Source organism: Branchiostoma floridae, chromosome 14 (assembly GCF_000003815.2).
Source record: "Branchiostoma floridae strain S238N-H82 chromosome 14, Bfl_VNyyK, whole genome shotgun sequence".
Classification (NCBI taxonomy): domain Eukaryota; kingdom Metazoa; phylum Chordata; class Leptocardii; order Amphioxiformes; family Branchiostomatidae; genus Branchiostoma; species Branchiostoma floridae.
The window spans coordinates 8,580,736-8,605,400 of record NC_049992.1 but is presented as its reverse complement, the minus strand read 5'-3'; the positions used below and the strand labels follow the sequence as shown (position 1 = coordinate 8,605,400).

The 24,665-nt window shown below is 40.9% G+C and overlaps 3 protein-coding genes across 3 annotated transcripts in view; 2 read left to right on the top strand and 1 right to left on the bottom strand.

The window, feature by feature from the left end:
* LOC118429874 overlaps window positions 1–3,404 on the top strand; it is a 14,522-nt gene extending 11,118 nt beyond the window's left edge. The window contains exons 10-11 of the mRNA XM_035840499.1: window positions 2,407–2,597; window positions 3,170–3,404. Coding sequence (XP_035696392.1) covers window positions 2,407–2,597; window positions 3,170–3,265 — 287 coding nt within the window. The 3' untranslated portion in view covers window positions 3,266–3,404. The remainder of the gene's footprint in view (window positions 1–2,406; window positions 2,598–3,169) is intronic.
* A 935-nt stretch (window positions 3,405–4,339) lies between these two features.
* Window positions 4,340–12,845, bottom strand: LOC118430685 (leucine-rich repeat-containing protein 47-like). Its single transcript, XM_035841673.1, has 9 exons — window positions 12,330–12,845; window positions 10,306–10,572; window positions 9,627–9,756; window positions 9,087–9,197; window positions 8,361–8,477; window positions 7,784–7,902; window positions 7,275–7,377; window positions 5,024–5,182; window positions 4,340–4,564 (listed from the first exon to the last, which is right to left on the bottom strand). The coding sequence occupies exons 1-9, from the start codon at window positions 12,800–12,802 to the stop codon at window positions 4,430–4,432; spliced, it is 1,614 nt and encodes a 537-aa protein (XP_035697566.1). The 5' UTR covers window positions 12,803–12,845; the 3' UTR covers window positions 4,340–4,429.
* A 363-nt stretch (window positions 12,846–13,208) lies between these two features.
* On the top strand, window positions 13,209–23,362 carry LOC118430625 (probable 28S rRNA (cytosine-C(5))-methyltransferase). Its single transcript, XM_035841604.1, has 16 exons — window positions 13,209–13,432; window positions 13,730–13,772; window positions 13,982–14,078; window positions 14,285–14,566; window positions 14,929–15,104; window positions 15,473–15,558; window positions 15,795–15,888; window positions 16,304–16,409; window positions 17,164–17,341; window positions 18,443–18,583; window positions 19,125–19,264; window positions 19,631–19,720; window positions 20,314–20,436; window positions 21,002–21,099; window positions 22,019–22,143; window positions 22,667–23,362. The coding sequence occupies exons 1-16, from the start codon at window positions 13,327–13,329 to the stop codon at window positions 22,945–22,947; spliced, it is 2,166 nt and encodes a 721-aa protein (XP_035697497.1). The 5' UTR covers window positions 13,209–13,326; the 3' UTR covers window positions 22,948–23,362.
* Window positions 23,363–24,665: the final 1,303 nt, after the last annotated feature.

The window sequence follows — 24,665 nt, the reverse complement described above, 5'->3', positions numbered from 1 at the left end:
TGCAGGTCAAACGTTGCGGCCTACAGGGTGATCACTAGTTGAACGTATGGTCCCTTAAAACCTACATGCGCGGCAAATATATGTGCGCACATCAATATCTTATCATTTTCCTTCTGTCCGCCGAGCAAAAAAGCATGCCTCACGTCTGCAAAGTTTGTGAACGGGAGTTTGGTCGTGCGTTCAACCTCGAGCGTCATCTGGAAAGCAAACACCGAGACAAGTCAGGTGTCGCCTCGGGAGAAGTCGTCGTTGATGCCGAGACGGGGTCTTACCGGGAACGCGATGTTTTTGACGACTCCGACGTGTCATCTGGACACGACACGGACACGGTTGGTTCCGAAGATTCGATGGCGTCACAAGATGAAGAAAGCGTCTCAGACGCCAAATCTGTGATGGGCTCCGAGCAGGGAGACTCTACAGAAGAAACCGCCAGCGACCAAAGTGGTTCCGAGAGTGATGCAGGGACAGATGTGTCCTCCGGGACGGTTTCATCTGATGAAAGTGAACGCACTGGCTACGACAGCGGCTACCACAGCGGTGGAGAGGAGGAGTGGACACTCTATCGAGACTGGTCCATCGCACTACCTCACCAGCCAGGCGATGTTCCTCAAAGTGTCATCAAACAGACGAAGCGCGCTGGCAAAAAGTTTTATCTAATAGAGTTCGCTGCGTTGCCTCGTTACAGTAATGAGATCGAATACGGCAAGAAGTGGGTCTCAGAACAGACACTGATGAAAAAATATGGTTACCTCGTCCTGAAGTAATGTGAGGTCGCCATATCGTTTGCAGTACAACTTTTCTTTCCTGATGTGATACCATGTTTCACATATAGGACGAAATATACGTTGGTTATGAATTCCTTGATATATTTTTTAATACACGTCAAGTGATAGGATCACCGTACACTACTGTCTTTTGTGTTGTTGTGTTGATATATGCCTGCATAACAGGCACGTCCATGGCAAATACGTATGCGTTAATTAACACGAATATACTTACTCACTTACTCCGGAGCAGCTTTTTTTTACTCCGGAGCAACACGTGTAGCTACTCCAAAGCAAGGATTCACTGCATGTACATATAGACGGTGTATGTTCGTACTTACATGACAAATATACTTACTTACTTACAACAAATATACTTACTCACTTACTCCGGAGCATACTCCGGAGCAGTTTTTTTTTACTCCGGAGCAGTTTTTTTACTTCGGAGCAACACGTATACTTACTCCAAAGCAATGTTTCACTACATGTACATATAGATGGTATATGTTTGTACGTACATGACAAATATACATACTTACAACAAATATACTTACTCATTTACTCCGGAGCATACTCCGGAGCAATATTTTTACTCCGGAGCAGTGTTTTTACTCCGGAGCACCACGTATAGCTACTCCAAAGCAATGTTTCACTGCATGTACATATAGATGGTATATGGTCGTACGTACATACTTACAACAAATATACTTACTTACAACAAATATACTTAGTCACTTACTCCGGAGCATACTCCGGAGCAGTATTTTTACTCCGGAGCAGTGTTTTTACTCCGGAGCAACACGTATAGTTACTCCAAAGCAATGTTTCACTGCATGTACATATAGCCGGTATATGTCCGTACATACATGACAATTATACTGTCTTACAACTAATATGCTTACTCACTTACTCCGGAGCATACTCCGGAGCAGTGTTTTTACTCCGGAACAACACGTATAGCTACTCCAAAGCAAGGATTCACTTCACGTACATATACATGGTATATTTTCGTACGTAAAACTAACCTGTACGATAAAACTATATAAAATAAAGAAAAAAGGAAGGCCTCCCGGCGTTTAGCCTTACGGCCAGGGCAAGTAAGGGCATGTCTCACGAGAGGGAGGTGGGGGTGGTGTTACGGGGGGGGGGGGGGTGTAAAAATTTTCCTCGGTGGGTAGGAAGGTCGACCTGAGCCTTGGTTCAACCCAAAAAAAATAGATAGATTAAAGAAAAAGGCGTAGAGCCTTACAACCAGGCCAAATAAGGGCATGTCCCTCATGATTGGAGGGGGGGGTCATAAGGGGGAGGGGTCATTAGGGGGGGTGTCATAATTACCTTGGTGGGTCAAAAGTTCGACTTGACCCCTCTTTCACCCCTACCCAGAGCTCAGAAAATACCCCTAGACTAGGCCGTCAGAAGATGACCTCTGACCTGCGCCTGCTTTGCGCCTGAATAATAATAGCAGCGTGTCCCTACTATACTACTGTCGTGCCACAACTAGACTGGATTCCAGGTTAGATTGAACCGGGGTCTGCCAGGTGCAGACCAATTAGTACCAGGAGCTCAACTGTGAAGTTGCAACCAGTTGAGTTCCAATCAGGTGTAGATGTAACATTCTAATTGATTTCCTTCCGTACACCAGGTAACAATGACGTACCGTACGGAGTGGCCGGTGACTGCTACTCGCCCAGACAGGGCTGTGGCAGAGGAACATTGAAGGTTAACCTGACAGGGACGGAACTCAAGCTGGCACAAGGTGTTCAGTGGACCATGTGGTACACCTGGCCTGGAGATGTGACTGTCCAGGATATGTACATCTCTCAGGACAGAAAGGTTGGTCACATATTGATAAAGTATTGCTCACTGATAGATTGACGATATGATGAAATACTATGATATGATTATTTCTTATGATATGATTTAGGCATAAAGAAGATTAAAGCATCAAAAGTATGTGGTCGTGTAGCGTAACTGCATGGTATTCTCCCGGAAGAACCAGAGGTCCTGGGTTCAAATCCTGTGCCCGATCTTGTGCCCTTGAAAAAGGCACAACTTCCTCATTCAGGATAGACAGGTTGGTCCTTGTTGCTCATTGATGGTTTGTTATTTCAATCCACTCATGTGCACACACGGACCCCCACTATTTTCTATAACTCACAGTGGTGGCCATGGGTTCTTTAACATGCTTGAGGCGTGGCTCTCCTCAAACACAGGACGGCCCTAAAGCACACGAGGGAAGTTTGTTTTACAGAAGATTGCTTAAATATCATTATTGCAAGGATTAGATGAATACTTGTTCTATCCTACATAGCATTATATTACATATTGGTAATTCATGTTCATAGAGAATAGCAATTCTAAATTCATAAATTAAATCGTGATTCACAATTTTGATATTTGTCCAGGTTGCCTCTGCCCGATGCGGAGGTTGGTGTGGACACTGTAAGCCGGAAGGAGACAACCTACTTCTCTCTCATCCACAGTGTATGGGTGAGAACTAGTCATAACGTTACACTGCAAGAATTTTTTGAAAAAGGATTTTTTGTTCAGTACAAGACCATTTGACCACTTCTAGGCAATGAACCTGATGGGTGGTGGAAACTATTTTGTTAGGAGATAGCAGCCAATGTTGTTTTTGAAGTGATGTTTGCGATGCAATAATGTATTATAAGCGTTTTCTCACAACTGTATGTGTGTGTCTACATTAAATTCTGGACAAAGGCTTCCAAAATGTTCCCAGGTTGCAAGCAAAAGACTTTGAATTGTACAGAAACAATGCGAGCATAGACATGGAAGATCATGTTATGTACCCTTAATTACTTGTAACACCTGTAAATGATTGATAACGTCCAATATATATCACACCACATTTGTTGTTTGTTGGTGTGTAAATGTATGATATTTTGTTTGTCCAAACTCTTGTTGGTGTGCATTATAGAATCCTAAGACATTTGTGTTTTCTTTGCACCTTGCACATTAAAACTAAGTGAAGACAAATAGATGAAATTTGTGATTTCTTTTATTCCTTTTCAGCATTTTGTCATATAGGTTGGACCAGAAAAATGTGAAAGGTGTTGCTCCAAAACATGCTGAAGTATTCTCTGTATTCTATCCAGTTATAGACATTTATTGGCTAGCAAATATTGTTTGTCTGTAAGTTTTCCATTTTATAATAATAGCAATTCATAATTGCACATCTCTCAATTTCTTTTGTCTAGGCAAATCCATTCAATTCTTGAGTCAACATTAAGTCAACATCAACAAAATTAGAAGTTCTAGTCTAAGAGAGTTATACACGTTCTACAATTAACGATATGTTGTCTGTTTGGCAACTGCAAAGCTTACTGCAACATATGACAAGTTTTACAAACCAAAAGGTCTCAAAACTGTACAACAGCGTTTAAACTGTATGAGTAACAGTTGCACAACATGTTGGTAGGAAAATAGAAAGGTACAATGCATTCTAAAATGCTGGGAAATATAAAGAAATAAATTTTCAAACATCCCAATGATACTTCCAAGAGGAAGCTTGCTATGAAAACAATTTCACTTGCAATAGTCAAGAAAATAAGAAAGGAATGGTGTGTACATCCTTGCTCTTGTGACGAAACAAATTTCTCTGGGAATAACATACAGATTTTGACTTGATGTAATAAAAGTTGGAGCTATCTGAGGACTGTGAGGATGGAAGAGTCCATCTGCAGGTCTGTACGGGAGGGGTACAGCACGCGCAGCTGTCCGTCCCCTCCGGTCACACGCACCTGCTCCACCACCAACACCTTTCCGCTCTGTCCATCGCCCTGGAAAATACAAGTCTGTAATGTTTCTTTGTCTTCCTCTTTCATCATCATAATCATTGTGCATTCGAAATTAACTGGAGGTACATTAAATATAGTTTTCCCAGTATGACCGGTCCCTTAAAGGTAGTTAGATCTTCTGTACGGATTAAGAAATTTAAAGACCTAACAAACTAGTATCTAGAGTGCTAACCTGTGCTTTTGCCTGGGTGTATGCTTGGGTAGGTAGGTGACCCACATAGCCTAATCGATTCCTGTCAGACTAATCTGTGCTTCTGCCTGAGTGTCTGTGAGTGACCCACATAACCCTATCACTTCCAGACTAACCTATGCTTCTGCCTGGGTGTCTCAGTGACCCAAATAACCCCCTATCACTTCCAGACTAACCCGTGCTTCTGCCTGGGTGTCTGCCTGGGTGTCCATGAGTGACCAACATAACCCCCTTATCACTTCCAGACTAACCTGTGCTTCAGCCTGGGTGTCTGCCTGGGTGTCTGTGAGTGACCCACACAGCCCCATCTCCACTGTCTGCTTCAGGAGTTCCTCCATGACAGTTTTACACACAGCCAGGTCTGTTGAGCTGGACACTTCTACCAGCACCGCCTTGGTGGAATAACTCAGCTGTAGGGAACAAAAAAAAAAACTGTGTGGAGTGTTCACTTTGCATTCAGTAGATCATGAGTTTGATCCCTACTCTCACCTCTCAAATAAACGTACCGGTACGTTTATTTTTTTCCGCCTCAAAATCCACTCGGTACGTCCTTATTTTAGACGGTACGTTTATTTTTTTTTCAAATTGGGGCTTTGTTTACTAACCAGGGACCCCAAAAATATTGAAAGTTTGGTATTTCCTGCCCATATTTCCGCGGTATTTTTGCTTAAAATTCACTATTTTTCGGACGAGGCAGCGCGGATTTCCCTGCCGCTAGCGGTATGACCCAAATATCCTAACTAGGGATGCGTACCGGTACGCCGGATCGGTGCTGGATTTGCAAAAACTTTTCGGTTCAGGTCCAAAAATAACTGATTCGGTGCTGCACTCACATATATCTTTTTCGTTTTAGACCATATTTAACCTTCCAAAAATCTTGAAATTTGCGCTGAACAAAGACGAAAACATCGCCAAACATCAAGGTCCATAGGCTGAGCTCAAACACATGCTACACACACAGTCACTCAGATCCGTAAATTCCCGATCAAAACACAGAAATTAACCACCAAATAAACAAACTAAAAAGTTACCAATACTTTTCCACCGTTTTTCACCCGTAGTCTACTTGTTTTAATGTTCCAGCAAAGAAAAAACCCTTCCAAAATAAAGCACAGCGTTCAATCGGCTCGAAAACATCCGCCATGTTGGATTCATCAACTCACGCCGAATCTCGCGGTAATGCGCGAGAGAATGAATATTTTCTGCAGTGCCGTTCTTGTTCAATAGGGGGCAGTGTCTATGACCTCCTTGGTTCTTGGTTTTTGCAACATTGAAAATAGCACAAGTGGTGAATTGAGAAAGGTATTCTACTAAGTTGGAATGTTTCTTCAAAATGTTATTTTGTAACAATGATTATGAAATAAAGTTCTTTTTTTATTTGTTCAATTTTTATTTTCATTCATTTCTTTTATTTTAATCTTTGTTGATGTTGTGACACTCAGATAAAGAAAATATATGCAATAACATAGGAATTATTCTGTTCATCATTTATATACAATTAACTGATATGGTACTCAGGCATAAATGAATAAAAAGAGCCTACCTGCTTGTGACTGAAGTAGCATGGACACAGTTTACATGTCAATTTGGTATTTTTCCGGACTGAAGTAGCATGGACACAGTTTACATGTCAATTTGGTATTTTTCCGGGGGGTACTTTTATTCCAGGGGGTACTTTTATTAGATTTTGAGGATTTGTCCGGGGGGTACTTTTATTCCAGGGGGTACTTCTATTTGAGAGGTGAGAGTAGTCGAGTCATACCAAACACTTTAAAAATGGTACCTGCTGCTTTCTCTGCTCAGCATTAATGATGAAGAGCATGGGAGTTAAACACACATCACTACCAGCAGACTAGCCCCCGCTGTAATGGCTTGCACAAATGTGTGGCCCAAGGGCTACAGAAATGGAGATAGGCACCACCCCTAAGCACAAGCATCTGTTACAGATGTATGGGCAACATTTTTAACAGGAAACAAAAAGCCTTTTTTCCTGTTTGTGTTCTACCTAAATAGTATGTCTTTCACATAAGGTTGGCCGCCCAATCACAACTCTTAAGAAACTTATTGAGGACGAGACTGGGCTGGAAGGGCAAGGGCTAATCTCTGCGATAAAAGACAAGCAGTTCTGGAGGGCTAACGTCGTCTGCTCCACCTCACAAGAGGATGAATGATGATGATGTCTTTCACAAGCATTTACTTGTTTTCTGATCAGTGACCAGGATAACATCATATCAAACCTCTCCTTGCTGAAAAAAAAACTTTAGGCACAGAACTTATATTGATGACCCAGAGTGATGGATGGCACTAGAAACATCCAAAGTAAGTCTCTGTTTTTTCTCCAGTTGTAGAGATTGAATTGTATTTTAGCATTGTTTACCTGGATGTCTAACCTTCATTAACAGTCTAGAATATTGCTCCAACTGCAAAGTTAAAACACTGTCAAAGCCTTTTTCTGTCCTACTGCAAAAAGAAGGCCCCATGAAGAATAAGGATTTACTGTACCTTAGTCTTCTGGCTGTTGGTGATAGGAGGGAAGGAGATGACATCACCAGCATTGTCCACCAGACAGGGGTACAGCTCCATATTGTTCAGCAGGTCCAGGTACCTTACAGGGCAGGACAGGAAAGGATCGTTTATTTCTTTATTTGCACAAGAAAATACATAAAACATAATACAAAACCAATACATAAAAACAAGTGCAGGAGGTAACATGGGACACCAGGGGTGCTTGGATTGCTGTAGTGATACATTGTAATAATTTTTGTTTCTAAAGTCAGCATGATTTATTATATTTCACCCACATCACAGGTATAGGTGGAAATCTATGGAAGTATTTTTTCCAAACTGGTCCATTTTAACTGGAAGTGCCACCAGAAGAACCATTCTTGCACAGGGTTTCACTTTTTTGCATGGGGTGAGAGATGGGAGAAATATGTTGTGTTTGCTTGTGAATTTCAACTTTTTCAGTTACAATAGCCTTATAGAAAAACTGTGTATAAATTGAGCCTTACTTGTGGATCCCAGACACTTGGTTCCTCTTCTTGTCACGCCGTTGCTGCTCTGCCTCCTTCCGCAACACTCGGAGGACTGACAATGATGTCATCTCCTTCTGACGACCCAGGGGGTGGATCTGGAACAACAACAACAACATTTCAACAAAATATAAATAACTTCTTGTTTCTTAGGCTTGAAAAGATGAACTGACCAAAAGAGCTATTGGCTGTCTATGACACTATGGGCATTTTTGCAGATAGACATTTTAAACAACTATAAAAAGCTGGAATAGCAATCTCAATTCTAGCGATCTCAACAGTCTTATTCTCCTAGCAGCACAACTTGATCCATTTAAGTTGTATCTATAGAATTAAATCAGTCTAGTTTGGAGAATTATGCTACCAGGCAAAAGAAACGTCGTGTTGTAGAGACTTTCTGTCAAATTAGAACCAGAAAGCTTCTACATTCATGTGTACCAAATTGACATCATGCCCGAAGCAATCACACCCTGTAAGAAGACTGGTCAAAATTTTGGATAAGTCCAATTTTTTTATAGAAAGTTAAACTTTAGACTTTTTTCTTGACAGAACTCACTGAAATTTCAGCTGGAGCCCTGGCATCAAAGATGAGTGGACTGCTGACTGCGGCCAAGTCGTGGGTGGCAATGGTGGCCTGGGTTCTCTTCCCACAGATGGTGTCATGGAGCTGGTTCTGTGAAGAGCACAGAGAACAACATACGTCACACATCACTCAAAACTCTGTAGCACTCTGTAACATTATCAAATCATATTGTCATAGGTCTAGGTAGGGAGGTGATTTCACTCCCAAAATCTACAACATCTCAGACTAAAGATGAGCTAGTAGAGTAGATGAGTAGTTACAAAGAAAATATATTTGAAAAGTGTTAAAGAAATAAATCAAATGTGAAATTTGACCATATCTATGGCCAATTCATTTCTATGAAAGAATGCCATTTTGCATATTTTTTGTTTCTCAATACCTGAAATACATACATGTAAAACAGGAGGATCATACTGATACTTAAGCATTATGAAAGCAATTTTTGATTGTAAAAAAGCCTGAGCATTGAAAGCCCCTTTAAGGTAAATTCCTTTTTTTTCTGTGAGATCATTTAATTTGCAATAAAGAGGGGAGGGGAAGGAGGTTTTTGCTATGCTTTACCTTAGCAGGTGAAACAATTATGGAAAATTCACCAAAGAGACACATTTTTGGTGTCATGAATTCACAGTGGAGAAGTTACTACAACTATAAAACCACTGCACACGTTCAAGATATATGGTAATTAGCTAAGGAACTTACCTGGATGGCCAGAAACTGCCGGAGGTCCTCAGGTGCATCCAGGTCCAGGTTGCGGAGGATACAGCACACCAGGTAGGGTCGCACCTGGAGGGCTGCAGCTGTCACCTGCACCTGCAGGTGCCACATGGGGGATTCATTTTACAGCTGCTGAATATTAAAGACCGCTGGCCAGGACTCAAAATCTCACCTGCAACCTATAATGTTAGAATATGCAAAAAAATTTGAGATTACAGAAACAGATTCATACGAATTGGAAAGAAAATGGTGCTTATTAGCACTTGGAATAGGGAGGGCTACTAAAAGAAAACAATTTGTACCAATATCAAAACATCATGTTGGAAAAAATCCTTACTAGTATATCAAATGATAATACACTAAAACATGCAAAAAAGGGACAAAAACAAATAAACATGTTTCTTTATCAGTTTATGTGAGCAAAGAATCACATGTACATGATGCACAGGTTTCTTGTAGTGTCCAAAACATGCACGTGCAAACATTCAATCAAAAGCCACTTGGGCCACCAGAACCTTGCCGTACCCTGATCTGGTCAGGACTGTCCTGTGAAGTGGACGTCACCTGCAGCACTCGGTCCATCTGGACAGCCAGCTCCGACACCTGGTCACCACCGCTGCCGTGCTTGTCGTGTTTACCCTTCTTACCCTTTCCCCTGGGCAAGAGTATATACAGAAGTTACAAACGGCATGCATTTATGTTTGCAGGGAATCTACTTTGCGGTATGGAGAAAATGGAGTGTTTGTGGTGGTTTTGAGTTTGTGACAGAACTGGTCACATACTGTTCAATGGGAACACCGGCACATTTACGGACAGCCAGTCAGAAACCACATACTAGCAATTTAGTCAAGGACGCTACAGACAGACAGAACAGACAGATCAGTTCTGCCCAAACTGTCTGTCTACAGACAGAACAGCCACTTTCGGCAGAACTGATCAACTGCTACTGATCTAACCGCATCTACCCTCTGGATACGCTGCACTCTTTATAGATGAAGTCAATGTTAAAGATAACAAACATATACCAAGAATATAACCAGTCTGAAGACATCTACCATGTGTGAAGGGGGCTAAAAAATTTTGTTTCTATAGTAATACTGAAATTGAAAGGTGTTTGGAAGTAAATGTCACGTTCAATGTTTTTGTATGAGATTTCATGGTACTTGAATTTCAGTTCTAGGCCAACTGTACTTCAGTCACTTACTTGCCCTTAGCGCCCCCTGCCTTCTGCCGTATGTAGTCCAGGATGGCTTTAGCCTGACACTGTTTCACCATCTTGTCCAGACGCCTGTCCTTCAGCGGGTTGTTCTTCAGGTTCAGGTCCTTCAACTTGCCACAGCCGGACAGCTGGGAGGGGACCTCGGTGATCCGATTCTCCGACATGTCCAGAACCTTCAGCGCCGGGAGGACGGAGATGTCTGTGCTGATCTCTGTCAGGTTGTTACTTCCAGCATAGAGCTCAGCTAGCAGACTGGGAGAGAATAATATACATGTAAATGAAAATAATCTGGAATGGCTACCTCTACAAGTGGAGTCGTGTGGCATTGGTGTTGTGGAAGGGTATTTGGCCTGGAATCCTGAGACCCGGTACTCTCACCTCTCAAATAGAAGTACCCCCTGGAATAAAAGTACCCCCCGGACAAATCTTCAAAATCTAATAAAAGTACCCCCTGGAATAAAAGTACCCCCCGGAAAATTACCAAATTGACATGTAAACTGTGCCCATGCTACTTCAGTCCAAGAGAAGATGATAAGCAGGTAGGCTCTTTTTATTTATTTATGCCTCAGTACCATATCAGTTATTTTTTTATTTTTTATTACCATATCAGTTAATTGTATAAATAATGAACAGAATAATCCCCATGTTATTGCACATATTTTCTTTATCTGAATGTCACACCATCAACAAAGGTTGAAATAAAAGTAAAAAAATGACTGAAAATAAAAATTGAAGAAATGAAAAAAGAAGTTTATTTTATAATCATTGTTACAAAATAACATTTTGAAGAAACATTCCAACTTAGAATACCTTATTCACCACTTGTGCTATTTTCAACGTTGCAGAAACCAAGGTCATAGACACTGCCCCCTATCGAGAAATACCGGTACTGCAGAAAATATATGATTCTCTCGCGCATTACCGCGAGATTCGGCGTGAGTTGATAAATCCAACATGGCGGATCTTTTCGAGCCGATTGAGCGCTATGCTTTGTTTTGGAATGATTTTTTCGTTGCTGGAACATTAAAACAAGTTGACTACGGGTGAAAAATAGTGGAAAAGTATTGGTAACTTTTTAATTTGTTTGGTTGGTGGTTAATTTCTGTGTTTTGATAGAGAATTTACGGAAGTAAGTGACTGTGTGTGTAGCATGTGACCTCGATGTTTTCGTCTTTGTTCAGCGCAACATTTCAAGATTTTTGGAAGGTTAAAGATGGTCTAAAACGAAAAGGATATATTTTTTTTACGAGTCCAGTACCGAATCACTTGTGTTCCGCTATTTTTGGACCTGAACCGAAACGTTTTTGCAAGTCCAGAACTGGTCCTGCGTACCGGTACGCATCCCTAGTTATGTTTGGGTCATAGCGCTAGCGGCAGGGAAATCCGCGATGCCTCGTCCGAAAAATAGTGAATATTAAGCAAAAATACAGCGGAAATATGGGCAGAAAATACCAAACTTTCAATATTTTTGGGGTCCCTGGTTAGTAAAGAAAGCCCCAATTTGAAAAAAAAATAAACGTACCGTCTAAAATAAGGACGTACCGGGTGGATTTTGAGGCTGAAAAAAATAAACGTACCGGTACGTTTATTTGAGAGGTGAGAGTAGCTTGAGTACCATAGTGACCGCTGGCTCAATACTTCTGTGGTTAGCAAGCAAAAGTATTGAGCCAGTAGTCACTACGGAAGATGGTACTCAGCCTGAAGTTGGTGGCATATCAGCAGATTCGAACCCTGGACTTGCAGTGCTGCATAACGGCCATGTGGCGCGTTGGATACACCTGATCCCTCGATCTCGGAAATTAAGCAACGCGACGGTCCGGACAGATCTTGGATGGGAGAGCAACCAAGGACGACCAGATTGCTGTAGCCTCATGAAGCTTTCCATGAAATTGTCCTCCAGGAGGGATGTAAAACGGGGGTCCCGTGCTCGAGGAGGCGCTGCGACCATGTTAATCAGCCTCATTGCTCAACACAAAATACACCAACACAATATAATTATTATAACCCACCTGTCAGACTTGTACATGTCGTCAGGCAGGTGCGACAGCTGGTTGTGTGACACATCCAGGTGTGCCAGGTGTTCCAACTCCCCCAGTCCTGGCAGCTGTTTCAGCTGGTTGCAGCTGACGTTAAAAATCCTTAGAGCCGCCATCTTGCCCACCGTGTCCGGCAGACTCTCCAGCTCATTCTGTGAGACGTCGAAAACTTTCACCTGCTGTAGCTTACCTAAACTGTTAGGTAGGTGCGTTAGTTTGTTACTGTGTAGAATCAAATTATTCAGTCCAGTCAGGTTTCCCAAGTCTTCTGACAGCTCGGACAGACATGTCCTGCTGATTTCTAAGAAGTTCAAGAGGTGAAGCTGATAGATGGCGGGGTCGACTCCATTTTGTGTGATCTTTTGGTCGACGGCAGCTCCAGAGAGGACAAGTTCGCGCCGGTTTTCTTTGTGAGCAACTTGCACTTCTTCCCAATTCGCCTCCATCTTGGTTCATGGACCAGCCCAGTTTGCGTTTGACATCATTTTACGACATGAAGTTTTTTTTCAGTTTTTAAAACTAAAAACTGAATTTTTAGCAACTTACTCTTTTAAGTCTTTAATGTTCTTCTTGAAGACCTTTCCTTGTGTTTAAATGCCGGAAGAATGTTTAATTTTAGCGGTAACTTAGTTTTTACGTTACTCTACGTTGAAGAACCGCAAAACGTATCACTCCAAATGAAGGCGTTGAAACAAAGATATTGATAGAACAAATTTGACAAAAGTATTAAAGTCTGATTGAAATATAACCATTATCATTTTAAACTATTGTATTCATTATTATTCATCAAATCTCACAAAATTGATAATTTTCGCTCTAAAATAATAGTGAAGAATTTGATAGCTGTGCATGTGACGCCCTCATCACTAACAAGCTCGTACACGTGCAGTGTCGACTGCTGCAGTTTTTCGTCTGCAGACCGATTTTTGTCTTTTTTCCTCCGATTTTGAGCAAAGAATAGTGAGCAACCATGGGTCGGAAGAGGCCTGATCCTTCCGAGGCGCAGAAGAAAGGTCCCGGGCGGAAGGCAAGGAAGCAGAAACCGCCACAGATGCCACGACAGCTTCTGCAGAAGGGTTAGTTGTGGGAGGGGGGCAGATCCGTGATACAAAAAATGTACAAAATGTACTTCACTTCGTAAATAGTCTAAGTAATTGCATTTAAAAAAAAAATTGGTATTTGAGAATCAATATATAAAAGATGGCTGGCAGTCAAATATTCATAGTTTTATTAATCTAATAGGCAAAATGGTAATTTCATTGAAGGGTAACATTACTAACAAATTAGAAATTTTGATGGAAAGTTAACATTCTTATGGCTTTACTTAACTCATCAAATGTTTGATGCACATTTATAACTATTTTATATTTCAGATGATGGATCCCAAAAGATACTGTCGAGCCGACAAAAGCAAAGGTAACCATATTTTTTTTGCTTTCCTGATTAGCTTATCAAAGATACCATGATGTTAACTTAAGTATTAAGATTCTGAAAGTCAGGTCTTAATTTACTGCAATATTGCAAGTTGTCCAAAACTGTACCTGCAATTGTACAAACATAAAAGCCGACAAAACTGAATGTTAAGCTAAAAATGATTGACACATATATTCTGTTTTTAAAACCAGATTGGCCAAAAGGACGCAGAAAGCTGTCAACAAGGCGGCTGCAAAGGGACCTCAGAAGAAGGTACCAGTAACACAGGGACTCTCACAAGGACAGAAGGTACAATTCTTGAACTATCATCTTTACAGTAGTATAACTTTTCCGAGTTCAACCTTCCATCTTGTGCAAGTTAGAAGAATCTTTTAATTACATAGTTTTATGATGACGAGCAGCATGTATCTTGTATTCTTGAATATTTCACACTCTCTGTTTTACTTTAAAGTTTACACATGTGATTTCAAAATGATTTGTTCTTCCCTGTGCAGAGGTCTCGTACTGGGTCTGTCAGTGACAGTGATGATGGAGGCTTCAGTGAGGAGGAGGAGGAAGAAAGTGTTGAAGAAGAAGTAGAGGAAGATGAAGACGTAGAAGAAGAACAAGGAGAAGGGGAAGAAGAAGAAGAGGAGGAAGAAGATGATGATGATGATGATGACATGGAAGATGAAGATCCTGCCTCAGGCTTCACTGATGAGAACAAGTCATGGCTTCGTCTTGCAGGGAAGAAGGAGAAACTGGACTTGGATGGTGAAAGTTCAGATGATGACCTGGTCAGTTTATCAGTTCACCACTTCACATGGTGTTTCTGGCTATCATGAGTACTTGTAACAGAGTGGTTTTACTATAATTAGAGTTTAGGATATAGGAAACTAAGCGCCATAAAGATTAAGATCATGTCTATTGCTTGTGTTATTTTTCTTTTTAAAGTTAGGTGCTGAAATACATCATTGGCATTGCTAGCAGGATTTAAGAATATACTTTTATTATGGCAAGAACATTTATACTATTAGTATTAGTATGACCAATGCTTATAGACTTTTAATTTTTCTCTGTTCATTGTGTGTAGTTTTAAGTTATTCAGGTTTGATTTCCATTATGTAGTCTGACATCTCATGGTTCTTTTTATCTTCAGCCAGCCGATGATTTTCTTGATGATGATGACTCTGATGAAGGATCAGAGGGAGATGAAGATGATGACTCTGATGATAGTGATGATGATGATGATGCAGAGGAGCAGGAGGGAGATGAAGCCTTACTGCCTATAGAAAAGGCCTCCAAGAAACTGAAAAAGAGGCAACAGAGAGAAGAGTAAGTTTTGCACATTTTACATGTTGAATATGAAAGCGAGTGTTAATTATATTCCTTAGCTAGACTTAATGATCTATTGTAACATTGGAGGACTTGATTTAAAACTTTCAATTTGAAACTGTAAGAAGGGTAAACAAAAAATTATCAGAACACAAGATAATCATTATCTTCTGTTCTGAAAGATGAGCTTGAATAGCACACGTTACATAGTAAAGTTGGGATAACTAGAACACAGAACCACATGCATGTATCATCTTACTTCACTTGCTGTTTATAGATAGGTATTGATGCCATTCTGTGCATGTTTATGATAAGTCATCTGTTCACACTTGCCATTTAGCCAAAGAAACTCTGTTGTACCCATACAGGAAACTAGGAGAGGAGGAACTTCGCACCAACATCGCAGAAGCCGAAACTTTCGTTCTGCCCAGTGGCCAAGAGATCGAGAAAGAAAATATCCTTTTAACTATCATATTTGAAAACAACGCCCCCATTTTTGTTAAACAGCTTCACACAATTTTTGATTTGCCAGCTTAAATGAGAGTTTTTCGACAAATGCTAATACTGGGAGAATAGTATTCACTGTATAGCTATGCTTCCCTGTTTATAGCATTGTCAAATGTAAATGGATTGCTGCTATTTTTAACCTTGACCGTTGCTGTTGTTGTTTGACCTTAACCTTTGCTGTACGCGTGCAGCCGCCAGACCTCACCATGATCCACATGCGCATCAAGGAAAACATGGCAGTACTGAATGACTTCAACAAGAAACGGAAAGATGACAGGTATACTGAGAAGGGGGGGTGGGGGAGGGTGGTTTGGGCCAATTGTTCTTGGAAAGCATCATTATGACTGCAAGATGCAGAAGAGTCTGGACTCTGGAGTAGTTCAAGGGAGGGGTTCCTCAGAGAGAGTGACAATACCCTGCCATGAGAGTGAGAGAGTAATAACTGTAGCTAGCAAATTTGCAAATATTAAAATGTGGTTGTAGGGTGTGGTAGGGCGTACGGAAACAGCTAGATACAAGGTCAACAAAACTATATTTCCAACCTTTCTGTATCTTGATGTATTGTGGTTGTTATGTTTGTGCGTTTGCCCTTTGAAATGTCAATGTGTGAAGTGCATCAACATTTAGTATTATAATACATTGTATTTTGAATGTTGAGACACTGATGTGCTGATGATTCTACTTTTTCCCAGACCCCGTAAGGAGTATGTGCAGCTGCTACAGAAGGACCTGTGTCTGTACTACAGCTACAACGACTACCTGATGGAGAAAATCATGCAGCTGTTTCCACTGGCAGAGGTATGGAACATGGACAACATGAAGATGTAGATGTTTGTGTCAACCTTTGTAGACTTGTAAGCATTGTAGCCTCAAATCATGTCGTCGATGTAGGTTAGACATCCAGGTAATAAGATACGCCAAAAATAGTTACTCAAGCAACTGGATATGGTTTTGAAACGGTCAGACGTTTCGGATAGAATCCACTATCCTTCTTCAGTGACACTGAAGAGATCTGGAAGAAACAGGTCTTTTATACTCTAACTATGAATGAAGACAATTTCAGATGTCCAATAGGAAAGGTTGTAAGACAATTCAGACTGAAGACAATTTGGATTCCAAAGAAAACAAAGCTAAGCCAAAGTCAAGCTGAAGACAATTTGGATTTCAAAGGATAGCAAGGCTAAGACACAGTGTCAGTGTCTCTTCAGTGTCACTGACGAAGGATAGTGGATTCTATCCGAAACGTCTGACCGTTTCAAAACCATATCCAGTTGCTTGAGTAACTATTTTTGGCGTATCAAATCATGTCATCCTGTCATGCTACCAATCTTATGCCCTTGGGACAAGACTTTCCTCACTCCACTCAGGTACGAAAATGTGCGAAAACCGGAACATTTAACCACCGCAAAAGTTTCTGCATTGACAGTATGTATGTGCCATTGTGTGTAGGTGATAGAGTTTGTGGATCTATATTGTACAATGTACATGAAAACAGTTGTGCATGTGTGTAGGAGTTCCTGGATCCATATAAAACAGTTGTGTATGTCTGTAGGTGATAGAGTTCCTGGAGGCGTGTGAGGTGGACCGTCCGGTCACCATCAGGACTAACACACTGAAGACCAGGAGAAGAGACCTGGCACAGGCCCTCATCAACAGGGGGGTCAACCTGGACCCTGTGGGCAAGTGGTCAAAAGTAGGACTGGTGGTGTATGACTCCGCCGTACCCATCGGTAAGCACTGTGTTCTTAGTTATTCTTACTGTAAATTTTGAAATATTATAATTTGTAGGGTTTTCGTTTTCCCCATTTTTGCTGTTACTTCTCCAATGTGAAATCATGACCCAGCAAGTGTATTTCCATTGTACATGTACATGTATTACCACTGTACTTTATTTTCATCACAGTTTTCTCTTACTGCAAAATGCAGCCCCCTCAAAATTCTAAGTACCTTGCCGGCCACTACATTCTGTCTGTTTATGTGTGTTTATGTTTGTGAACTGCAGTTTCTTTATGTTCTGCCAGAGGGAGTTTCTGTTTGATCTCCCAGAGAGATAACATGTGAAATGTACTACAATGTACATGCATATCACGAGTTGCCTTGATGTTAACAACGTTGCCACTAGACCATACAGGGTGCAGCCAGCATCTTGCCTGTCATGGTCTCTGTTTGGTAACCCAGAGGGGGTGAAATCTCAGGGCTTGAAATTCATTTTTGGGATTAGGCTATCAAATTCTTAAACAAGTACCATGACAGACATTTTTATTATCTTTCTAACACTTAGATGTCAAGAATATGATGTACCTTGTACCTTGTATACTAGTATACTTCGATATCTTTACATACATACACCTAAGAAAATATTTTGGTGCACCCTGCCACATAAAATAATTGGGTGCACAGCTCCAATTTTGGGTGCACCTGAGTGCACATGCATCCAGTGTTTCGAGCCCTGAGTCTGCTATCTCTGATTGCCTTGTTTGTTACAGGTGCGACCCCTGAGTACCTGGCCGGCCACTACATCCCGCAGGGAGCGGCCAGTTTCCTGCCTGTGATGGTCTCTGTTTGAGCCTTGTTGTTTGTTACAGGTGCGACCCCTGAATACCTAGCCGGCCACTACATCCCGCAGGGAGCGGCCAGTTTCCTGCCTGTGATGGTCTCTGTTTGAGGGGGGTGAAGTCTGCTATCTCTGATTGCCTTGTTGTTTACAGGTGCGACCCCTGAGTACCTGGCCGGCCACTACATCCTGCAGGGAGCTGCCAGCTTCCTGCCTGTCATGGTCTCTGTTTGAGGGGGGTGAAGTCTGCTATCTCTGATTGCCTTGTTTGTTACAGGTGCGACCCCTGAGTACCTGGCCGGCCACTACATCCTGCAGGGAGCTGCCAGCTTCCTGCCTGTGATGGCGCTGGCACCTCAGGAGAAGGAGAAAGTTCTGGACATGTGTTCTGCACCAGGAGGGAAGACAACATATATCGGTATGGTCATTGCATGGTGTTGAGGTCCCTTTTCCACTAGCCGATCGCTTAGTGACTGCTGACCAACTAAAAATGGACTTGTATGAGCCTTGATTAGGGTTGGGTACATGCACATTGCACTGGTACAAAAGCAATTTTTTTTCTTGCTGGACTGGTCAGGAAAAAAATGGACCTGAAAAAATCATTGAACCAGATTTTGCAATGATTGGAACTTGAGTATTGGCCATTCAGAAGTTTACACAAACTATCAGTTGATTTGTTTGTTATGACTCTCCATTAGTATAATACATCACGTACTGACTAGTCTTTCACGAAGAATACAAACATAAGTATGATCCTAATAAGTATGTGGAGAAGGACAACCTCAAGCCAACCGTTCACACTTATGCCACATCTTCAGGAAAGACGCTGGAGCCACATGTTCCCCGTTTAGGAACTTTATTCGAACCAACACGCAACAAACATGTTTCGCAGTGTGGCTTCCTCATTGTTATGGGCTCGAAATGAGTAATAAGTATGATCCCAATGTTTCCCCCTACAGCTCAGTTGATGAAGAACACAGGGATGCTGTTTGCTAACGATGTGAACAAAGACAGAGTGAAGGCTGTCGTGGGGAACCTCCACCGTCTGGGGGTCACCAACACTGTACTCTGCTGCCATGATGGGAGACATTTCCCCAAGGTTCGTCAGAATGCTTGTATGAGTCAAGATATTTTAAATCTTTAAACATTTGCAGTATCTTTATTTTTCAATTTTCTCAGCACCTGTCCACCATGTGCTACAGTATTGTTTAGACACTGCGAAAACCTCTTTACCCATTCTGTGATATTAAATCTATGTGAAAACAAAATTTACAGTAGTTTCCACACTTTTTGGTGTATAGGGCAGTGCCTATCTCTATCCCTTGGGCCAAACAGTTGTAGAAAAGATGCAAGTTTTGTGTCGTAGGATCTTCTGCCTTAAAACCACCTGATAGATTTTGTGTATCTTATGGATAGGTAAACAGACAAACAAACAAATAAACGAACGTTGTGTTTCTGACTGCAGGTGATTGGTGGGTTTGATCGTGTGCTGTTGGACGCACCTTGTACAGGAACAGGAGTCATCTCTAAAGACCCTTCCATCAAAACCAACAAGGTACAATTACCTTTCTTTTCGTCTATTGTTTTTATCATCATGTACGTTTGTTCTGTCTTTAAACAGTATTATGTTGGCTTGTATACCATGTTAAGGACAAGGGTTGTGTTACAAGAGAATGCCCTGAAATTGAATAGAATTACTGCAGAAAGCTATGGTGAAGTAACAATTTGATGAGATTGTGTATGAGGTATTTGCAAAGTGGTCTTGATGTTAGGTTTCTTGACTTGAAATCTTTAAGGTTCTGTGTTCAAACCCTAGCAGGGCATATTGTCCTCTCTCTTGGGAAACATACTTGACTCAGGTGAAAATGAGTACCTAGCTTTTACTAGGATTGTCATGCTGTTAGCACTTAAAAGATCCTACCACCTTTCTTGAAAGGAGAAGGGGTCAGTCCTGGTGGGAATGAACTTTACATTTTTGTCTTGTGTAGCTTGTACTTACTGTACAAAACTGGAATGTTACAACAAAACAAACAAAATAAGAAAATGGCAGCAGTCACAAAAACAGTTATTTTCAACAAATGGCAGTATTCAAGAAAAAACAAATATGATTTGCTAAGGAGTATAACCCTTAAATAACGCTGTCTCCAGGACGATGCAGACATCAAGCGCCATGCCCACCTCCAGAAGGAACTCATCCTGGCAGCCATCGACTCTTGTGATGCAAAATCTCCCTCTGGTGGCTACATCGTGTACTGCACCTGCTCTGTCATGGTAAAGCTAACACTTCTTCTAATTTAAGGGATTAAATTTTTTCAAGCATTTTATGTCATGTTGAGCTATTTCCCTTGGAGACATCAATGTCAGTAGCAATCAATGTATTGTATCTTTTTCTGGGCTCAAAATACCACCTGTATATGCAGGTTAGTGCAGGTAAAATTGAAGCTGTGCAGGTATTTCTGGTGTCTACCTGCACCTAACCGGCACTGGTCCATGTACTGGGTTTCATACATTAATGTTCTATGATGTAGGTGTATATGGATTTTTATTAGCTGCATTGACTGTTACCACCTATAAAGTATAAAAGAAAAAAAAAAGCAATGGTTCCTGAACAATTTTAGTATGATCCATACTTCCTAAATTCAGAGTGGTGCAGGTAAAATCTGTCTGGTGTAGGTAATTTTCAATGTTACCTGTACCAGTGCAGGTATGCAGAATAAAGTATTTCGAGCCCTGAAGTCTGAAATTAGACAAGGTGTCATTTGTTTAGGTATCTATATTTACTGTAGTTCATCTGTAATTATGTCTTACAATGATAACCATTTCCTGTGCTTTACAGATTGAGGAGAATGAGTGGGTGATAGACTATGCTCTGAAGAAGAGGAACGTAAAACTGGTGCCGACTGGATTAGACTTCGGAAAGGAGGGATTTACAAAGTAAGAGACAATATGTTATGTACTTATGTATCTATCATGCTGGTTCAATTTTAGCATCCACAGTATCATGTTGATTCTAAATAATTTCAATCAATGCAAAGATATTGCAAATCTTTGACTTTTTGCAGTGGTTTCATTTTTGTGAAACATGTGACAGCATTTTTTCAAACGCAAACTTAAAACATGGAAAAAAAGCTCCTACCCTTAATGCGAAAATAAATGAACTTACAGTATTTTTTAGGTAACAAAGATATAAAAAGCATAACAAATAATGTTTGTTCTACTATTCTATCATTCTTGTACAATTTTATCAGTTAAAAGTAGTAAGTGAATGATTGATAAAGATACAGAAGAAGCCAGTTAATTGCACAATGGATTACCGCACACTTGTGTTAACTCCATGGGATCCCCAAATCCCAAACTTTTGTGGTGCAGCTGGATAACTTTGCATTGTTGGCACCACCCAGATAATTGCACGGAATATGCTGGCAAATGGGATGTGTAATTTAAAGGCTTCTACTGTGTAAGAAATTGGGTGTGAAAATACAAAGACGGTCCATCCAGGGTTGGACAAGTTTTCTAATATTCACTTGTCCCATCGGGCAAGTACGTAAAAAATTTACTTGCCTGAACCAACTTTTTACTTGCCCAAAATCTAAATGACATTTCTCTATGTATTTTCACTTCAATTAATGGAGTTCTGGTGGCATTTTTGTGTTGATCAATGCTTGATGCCATGACTGTGAAAAGTACATGTAGCAAGTAGATCAAAATCTCACTCAATGGAAAAAGTGTAACTTGCCCGATCGGGCAAGTGAGGTAGGACATGCATTTATCTGCATTTTCACTTGCCCTGGACAATAGGGCTAGTGGACTTGTCCAACCCTGCCATCCCTGACATCCTTGTCTCTTGTCACAGGTTCCGTGAGTTTAGGCTGCACCAGACGATGAAGCTGACACGAAGGTTCTACCCTCACACTCACAACATGGAGGGATTCTTTGTCGCCAAGTTGAAGAAATTCTCTAACGCCATCCCTGGGCAAGGTAAGTTACAAACTTACAAAGTTTCAAACAGGAGAAAATGTCATATAGTTTCAACAGAAAGTGATCCCAGTGTCTTTCTTGGACAAGATAAGCCATAAACTAATAGCAAGAGTCATTGCGCTACATACATTGTATATTGGGCATGGATAATAATCCTCATTTTATGATTTAAACCACCATTTTACAAAACTTACATGGATGATAAGTAAATTTCACATTGGCAATTATCTTTGCACACAAAGTCGAGTATGCTATTGTGCAAAGCCTGTCTTGAGGCGGTTTTACACAGAAGTATTGTACCTGTAGCATCAGGTAACATGGTAAAAGTTGGTCATCGGGACCTACTTTTTATGTCCTTCCACTCTTATGATTCCTACCAGCAGTGCATGTAAACATAGGTGGTTATACTCTACATCACTTTATCATACCATATGGTGTATAGGGCAGTGCCCTTCACTTTTTACAAAGGCCTTAGGCCACACAATTTGTTGCTATGCAAACATCTTTTTCCTGCCCTCACCAGAACCACAGGCAAAGGAAGGAGAAGAAAACACTGAGGCGTCTGAAACACCAACTGAGCAATCTACCGAAACTCCTGCGTCATCATCTTCTCCTCAGAAGAGTCCCACACAGCCGACCTCCCCGTCTGCCAAATCCAAGAAGAAACGCCTCTTCTGGAAGAACAAGAAGTCTGGAAAGTCTCCAAAGGCCAAGACGTTCAAGGGGCAGCAGAAAACCAGCGCAGGAAAGAGAAGAAAAAACAAACAGAACCCAGGAAACAAGAAGAAACAGAAGAAGGAGTGAAGAAACCATTTGAAGGTGTAATTTTGTATGAACATGTAACATATACAGAGTATCATCTCACGGAGCCTAGCAGAAGTAACTCAAATTGCAAAATGTGATACAGTGTAAGTAATTTTGATAAATGTTGTGTTGTTTTGTATATTACACTAAGAACAATCTAGAAAGCATATCCAATGTGGAGTGTTAAAAGTACACATGGACACATTTTTGAGAGGCAAATTACTATCCCACTTCCACTACCTGAACTTGCTACTGGATTTTAGATAAAAATCTAAGGCACGATCTAGACACAGTTTTTCCCGATATCTGCGAGCCGACAACCTCTCGCTGACAGCTTTTTTTCAGTGTCTAGATGGAACTGCAATATCGCCATAAAGATATCGGCAGAATTTCTCCTGAAAGGTCCGGAGCATTTGCCCGATAGCTTAGCAGGGGTCCCTGACAACTTCCGCGTGCGTGTAGAGGGATCCCGACTTCGGGAGGGCTTATAACGCGGGCTCATTAGGGTATAACGTTATAGCTGTTTATGACTGCAAGCGCCATGGTTGTCCTGCAGCCAACATTCCAGATCCCTCCCGACATCTCCACAGATCTTGGTAAAAACTGTGTCTAGATTGGGCCTAAGAGATGATTGGAGTGAGAGGTTGAAGAAAAAACCTGGCCACTGATGGCACTATGTTTAGAGCTCTGAGGGAAGTCTTCATTAGTTAATGGAAAAACTTATTTACAAATGAAAGTTCTTTTACTTTATTACTGTAGGAGGAATGGAAGTACTTCAATATGATAGATGTTTATTTCAAGACATACAGTAGTTGGAGTATGTATCAATATCATCCCTTTAAATCAAGGAAAGAATTTCTGGGGCACTTGCACCTTAGAAACAGGAATACAATTCAATGCAGCCAATCTCTCATTTCTTAAGAAACAAACCAGATGACCATTGTATATTCTGTCATAAATGTTTGTATGATGGCATCAGCTTTTGGAAAAATGTACAAGCATTCTCTTAAATTTTATTTTGTTCCTTGGATTTGTCAGGGAAAAAGACAACAGGGAGAGAAATAAATTTCTCTGTGAAAATATCACAGAAACAGTGTCTATGTTGTTGTGTTACTGGCAATGGGGCATTTTGAATGAGTTCCATGGAATAGTCTAGATCTTATTCAGCAAATACAATACTTATTGTCTTAATAGGAAAAAATATTGAAAAATGCAAGACATATTCCATGTAGCTGGTCCAATGGTATTACGATATATTAACTTGTGTCTTGAATAGCTACGTATTGCTGTGTACACTGTCAACATATTTATACCTAAATAGTGTAATAATGGCGATTCAAAATTCAATTTGTATGTTAACCATACAGCAGTATATCGTACGCATTACAACTGCACTAGAACTGTACCCCTTATCGCTGTTTTCCCATGAATTACAGGCGATTCCGAAAGCTTGTTAAGTATTAAGTGTATCAATATCTACCGCAAATTGAGACACAATCCAAGGAATCCATTCTAATGAAATATGACCATTTATGGTAATGCACATCACTGGACAGTCGCTTCACCAGAGTTAAGTCACGACGGATCGAATATCTCACATGACCGTCAAATTGGATTTAAGGAGGCTTCTCGCACTCAGCAGTTTCAAAAAGTAGGCACGTAATAAATATTAATTATAGCCTTTTTAATTGGGCTGTCCTTGGTACTGAACAACTAGT